Here is a 6,000-nt window from a genome sequence, read left to right as displayed (position 1 = left end):
TTTATAAAAAAAAAACAAAAAACAAAAAACCTCCTGGCTATATTTTGCTTGTTTTTGGAGACAAAGTTTCACTATATAGCCCTAGTGGTGGTGGCACACGCCTTTAATCCCAGCACTCCGGAGGCAGAGGCAGGCAGATCTCTGTGAGTTCGAGGCCAGGCTGTTCCAACAGCCTCCAAAACAATACAGAGAAACCCTGTCTCATAAAAAAAAGAAAGAAAGAAAGAAAGAAAGAAAGAAAGAAAGAAAGAAACTTAACATTCTTGCCTCCAGCTCCTGATCACACGCATGTGTAGTACCCCATAATATGCCATCTTTTGATACTTATTTGCCTTTGTTTCTAATTTAAGAAGCCAGTGCTAGGTGTGGTGGCTCACACCTTTAATCCCAGCACTTGAGAAGCAGAGGCAAAGGATCTCGATGAGTTTGAGGCCAGCCAGATCTGCATAGTGAGATCCAGGTCCAGGTCAGCCAGGAAGTTGTGTCCCACACCTTTAATCCTAGTACTTGCGGAGCAAAGGCAAGCAGATCTCTGTGAGTTCAAGGCCAGCCTGGTCTACAGAGTTAGTTCTAGGACAGCCAAGACTACACAAAGAAACCCTGTCTCAAAAAAAAATAAAAAATAAAAAAGAAAAGAAAAAAAAGAAAAGAAAAGAAAAGGAAAGGAAAGAAAGGAAAGGAAGAAAGATAACAAAACAAAAGCTGAAAAATTCAGCTATGTCCTGGTTAATTATGTTGAAACTCATGGAAATTAGCCACTGGGTGACAGAAGATGAGGAGGGTCGACTATTCTCTTTTCTTGTCCCCTCTATTTCTTTGCGAAAGCTAGCTATCCTACTTCAATATAGTGTCAATTTATGACTTTAGCTTTCAGTACACCAAACTTTCTTTTCTTTTCTCTTTAGAGACAGTCTCATGTAGCTCACATTGGACTAAAATTTGCTATGTAGCTGAGGGTAACAGAGGCCTATTCTTTTTTTTTTTTTTTTTGGTTTTTACGAGACAGGGTTTCTCTGTATTGTTTTGGAGGCTATCGGTCCAGCCCAGCCTCGAACTCACAGAGATTCGCCTGCCTCTGCTTCCCGAGTGCTGGGATTAAAGGCGTGTGCCACCACCGCCCGGCCAGAGGCCTATTCTTGACTGTAAACTTGATTCCATCTTGAATTAACTCAAATCCAAAATGGAGGAAGATCCACTTCTCTTTTTTTTTGTTTTTTGTTTTTTTTTTGTTTTGTTTTTGTTTTTGTTTTTTTTCGAGACAGGGTTTCTCTGTGGCTTTGGAGGCTGTCCTGGAACTCCCTTGGTAGTCCAGGTTGGTCTCGAATTTACAGAGATCCGCCTGCCTCTGCCTCCCGAGTGCTGGGATTAAAGGCGTGAGCCACCAACGCCCGGCTGGAAGATCCACTTTTAATCCAGATCTTGAGGTGGGGAAACACACCTTTAATCTCTGCCACACCTTCTCCTGGATGCCTATAAAAGAACATGGAAGAAGGAACTCTTTGCCTGTTTGCTCCTGCCTTGCTAGCAAGTCCATACCTTTGCTGGCATCAGAACGTACTTCAGGGCCTACTGAAGCTCAAGTAACACTTTGAGCCTTGTAGACTGAGCAACTTCTGGATTCTTGGACTTTACATTCATAGCTGGTGTTGAAATATCTGGACTAAAGCCTGTAAGTCATTCTAATAAGTCTCCTTTGTATATTTTTATATCATCTATATATGTATATATAAAGAGAAAGAGAGATTCATTCTATATAAGTTCTGCTACACTAGAGACGCTGAATAATACAATTCTCTTGAACTTCTAATCTTGAGATCAACATCCCCAGTGGGATTTATGAATTTTTAAAAATTTTTTTCGAGGCAGGGTTTCTCTGTGGCTTTGAAGGCTGTTCTGGAGCTAGCTCTTATAGACCAGGCTGGTCTCAAACTCACAGATTCCCCTGCCTCTGTCTCCCGAATGCTGGAGTTAAAGGCATACACCACCACCACCTGTCGATTTACAAATATTTGATACCATGCCCAATTTGTTAGATGTTGGATGGAAATCAAACCTAGGGTTTTTGCATACTAGACAAGCAGTCTACCAGGAAGCCCCAGACTGATTATTCTTTTCTTTCAAGAGTTGTAATTCTTTCCACAGCCATATGCACTTACTCCCAGGCTCTTCCTTTCTGGCCTGGATTTCTTTCTTTCTTTCCTTTTTTTTTTTTTTTTTTTTTTTAAGTCAGGGTACCACTAGCATCTCTGGTTGGCCTAGAAAGCTGGACTGAAATTCACAGAGAACTGCCTGCTTCTGCCTCCCAAGTGCATGGGTACTACAATACCTGACATTCACCCAGGTTTTTAAGAAAAAGCCACCCTGAAGTTGACCATATAACAAGAAACTTTGAATTATCAAAGAAAGGTAAAGGAGAGAGAAGCTTACTACTTATGGAATTTAATCTATAAGTGACTTATTTAAGCTGTGCTTCTATCTCTGGGGTTATCCCTGATGGTTAGTTAATTTTTGTTTGTTTGTTTGTTTGTTTTTCGAGACAGGATTTCTCTGTATTGTTTTGGAGGCTATCCTGGAACTCGCTCTGTAGACCAGGCTGACCTCGAACTTACAGAGATCCACCTGTCTCTGCCTGGGGAGTGATGGGATTAAAGGCATGTGTCACCAATGCCCGGTGGTTATCTAACATCTTATTGCCACAATATTTCTACAGGTAACATCAAAATGTATCTAACTAGTTGAAAGTCTATTCACTGAGTACCTATAGTACATACAAACAGTATGAACAGTATCCAGATACTCAAGACCCGATAGTGTGGCAAAAATCGGAGTAAAATTCATTTTCTTGCCTGGCGGTGGCAGCACACTATCTTAAGAAAATAAATGGCCTTAGGAAAGTTTCTCTAACAAGATGATTAATTTAAACCAAATCCCACCAGAATTCGGGACATTGGCATTCAGGAAGTTTCTGGAAACTCTGCCACCTCTTGGATTTTGTTCTCAGTTACTCAACTTCTCTGAGCCTGGCCTATAAAATTCAGAGAAGCTGGGCATCAGACACTTTACAGTAATGATAGTAATTGTTACAGTTTTAGACCAATTTTATTATTTACGAATTTATAGATGCACATGAGAAATAAGATGCCATGCCACAAGAGAAATAAGAATGCCAACCCTCCTAAGGGACTTTTTGACCAAATTCCTGGAGCGTGTAATTAAAAACTGGATTAGGACCTTGCAATGGGCAGACACTCCCTTCTTTGCAAACTCGAAAAATACACCGCTTGTGGACTTTGGGCAGATAAATTGGAGATCATTTCTGCTGTTGTTAATTTGACATTTAGTCAGCCACCTCTGATGAGGCAGGCGAGATCTTAAATATAGAAATATATTCATGGATTTAATCCACAGCAACCCAGTAAATCCTTTATTCTCTGGCAGGGTCTTTGAAAACACGAGTTACATCAAATCCCCGGGGCTAACTTCAGACTCAGACAACTGGGCCCCAGAGCTGCAATAGTCAGCGGTCAGCGCGGTGCTTAGCAAAAGGTAAGATCTGGGCACATCCCTTAAGATGCTGTTGGTGATGATGGTCTATATTCTCCCCAGCAGCGTTTGAGGAGTTCAGGGTATGCAGTCTGTTTTGGGAGGGGGGTTGGCAAAAGCTGGCACAGCAGCCATGAGAGTGACAAGACTAGTGGTGGGTGAAATTAGCGGCACACCCCTCAGTAAGCCCCTCAGCAGTTTGAGCCGTAGCTGCGTGAGCGCCCCTTCCAGGCTCGCCCAGTAGGACAGTCCGTCTCTTCCCCCTCCCCACCCCCACGCTCATAGTTCCTCCCGTTCTCCGCGTTGCTTCTGATTCCACGCTCGGAGTCACAAAGCGCGAGGTCACGTGGGCGGGCCGGTGCGCTTTGTGACGCAACGGCCCCGCCCCCGGCCCGCCTATCCGCGCAAGCCCAAGCCCCGCCTCGCGTGCGCCGCCCGTGCTGTTCCTGCTTAAGAGACCCCGGAGTGGGGGCGCTCTCCCGAAGCCAGGCCGCGTCCGCCATAGTTCCTGGCGCGGAGGTGTCGCCGGCGCTGGGTGCGGGCCGGAGAGCGGCCTGGGGGGCAGAACAAAAAGAGAAAAGAGGCAATCCACCGAGGCCCTCGCCGCCGCCCGACCGTTTCCGGGCTTCCTGACGCGGTCGTGGGCTCAGAGGCAACAGGAGCGGGAGCAGCGCGAGGAACAGCAAGAGGAAGAGTCGGGCAGCCTCGGCAGTGTCCCCGGGGCCCACGAAGCCGCCAGCCGGGGCCCAGGGTGGTGAGGAAGGGCCTCGCGGCCTAGCTGGGCCCCGCACCGGCTTTGTGTCAGGCGGCGGCGGGGGGGGAGGCGGAGCCGAACCGGGCGGCCGCTGGAAGGCCTCTCCTCCGCCGATCGCGCGATCTCGGCCTAGGCCGCGGGCCGCTCGTGGCCTCCGGGGAGCAGGCGCCAGGGTTTGTGTGCGGTGGGGGCCTGGGCCTGGGGACGCCGACGCCGGTCGTCCGGAAGCCGGGAGGAGGCGAGAGGCCGCTCGTGGACTCCGGCCTAGGCCCTCTCCCCGCAGCCTTCTCCCGGGGCCTGGGTCACCCCCATCCACGGAGAGAGACCAGCCGGGAGGTGCGGCCGCTATGGACCCCTGACCCCGCGGGGTCATTCGGACTCTAACGTGTGGACTGACCGCTACTGACTGCACCGCCTGCCCTGTCTCCTGCCGGCCCTTAGCATGAGCGAGGGGGACCCAGCCGGGTGACATTGTGCCGGTTGGCGGATCCTCGATTGCCCCTTTTCCCGTCCTGCTCCTCCCACATGAAGCGATTCTGAGTACGGGGGGTTCCGGATTATTGTTCTCACGAACCCCCGCTTGTGGTTGGGGGGTATTTAATTTGGGGCCTTAGGGTCCTTCGTTGTCTTGAGTGTTTTGTGTGTGTACATATTTTGCTCTTAAGTTTATAAATATACATATATTGAGAGTGTCCACGTCTCCTCGCTGAACCTTAGGAATCCTTTGCCACAATGTCCTGTGTGCACTATAAATTTTCCTCTAAACTCAACTACGACACCGTCACCTTTGATGGGCTCCATATCTCCCTCTGCGACTTAAAGAAGCAGATTATGGGGAGAGAGAAGCTGAAAGCTGCCGATAGCGACCTGCAGATCACCAACGCGCAGACGAAAGAAGGTAAGAGACACATGGGCCGCAGATATTTTTTGGGTAGAGGTGGGCACTGTAAGTTTGTTAGTTTGTTAGAGGTCTTACCTCTATCCTGTTCGTTGTAATACCCAGCGTTTCATTGATAGCCAAGAATTGCAGCACCCGACCTTGGAGTTTAACTGACCTGTTTGCCTTCCAAATACTGGCGTCATCTGTAGTAACAGGCTAATCAAAAAACGTGGTAGTCTGATTCTTCTCAAATGTGTCAACCCCCACCCCAATTTCTTGAATTTTAACAGTGGGGAGTGATTGGAAAGAGAAAGGAGTTATGAGTTTTTTTGCCCTGTGGCGGTCGTTCTCTTTTTTTTTTTTTTCAACAGGAGAGAAGAGCCTGTCTGTAAGGTTTCCCATTTGTTAAAGCAATAGATATAACTTGTTTGCTAATCTAGCATCGATTTGAAGTTAACAGTAAATTGCATGAGCCCCTTTTACTTATATGGGGTTGCTTGTGGAAAGGGATAGTTTTGAGAATTTAATCAATTTGGAATTCTTTTTGGGATATAAAATGTTCCAGTGTGACCACTCTGGTGTAATTCCAATTATTGATACTTACTCAAAAATTAAATTCTCTAGCCCAGATTAGCCTCCAACCCCAAGAGTTCCCTTGCCTGAGCTTCCCAAATGTGGGGAATGCAGGTGATAGACCACACCCAGCAATAGGTAAACTCTTAGTTCATCACATTAACTCTTAAGCAATTCTGGAAAGCTTCAAAAGTGCGAGGCCCTGCTGGGTTGGTATGTGTGTGGTTCTGAAAAATAGTTGAGTGCTACT

The 6,000-nt window shown here is 47.1% G+C and overlaps 1 protein-coding gene across 6 annotated transcripts in view; it reads left to right on the top strand.

Moving 5' to 3' along the window:
* Window positions 1-4,882: 4,882 nt before the first annotated feature.
* Window positions 4,883-6,000, top strand: part of Rbbp6 (RB binding protein 6, ubiquitin ligase) — a 31,543-nt gene continuing 30,425 nt past the window's right edge. For all 6 annotated transcript variants that reach the window (XM_040755072.1, XM_040755050.1, XM_040755057.1 and 3 more), the window contains exon 1: window positions 4,883-5,195. In XM_040755072.1, the coding sequence (XP_040611006.1) occupies window positions 5,030-5,195 (166 nt within the window). In that variant the 5' untranslated portion in view covers window positions 4,883-5,029. The remainder of the gene's footprint in view (window positions 5,196-6,000) is intronic.

The sequence above is a fragment of the Mesocricetus auratus genome, unplaced genomic scaffold (genome assembly GCF_017639785.1).
Source record: "Mesocricetus auratus isolate SY011 unplaced genomic scaffold, BCM_Maur_2.0 Super-Scaffold_4256, whole genome shotgun sequence".
In the NCBI taxonomy this organism is placed as follows: domain Eukaryota; kingdom Metazoa; phylum Chordata; class Mammalia; order Rodentia; family Cricetidae; genus Mesocricetus; species Mesocricetus auratus.
This window is presented reverse-complemented; position numbering and strand designations above follow the sequence as displayed.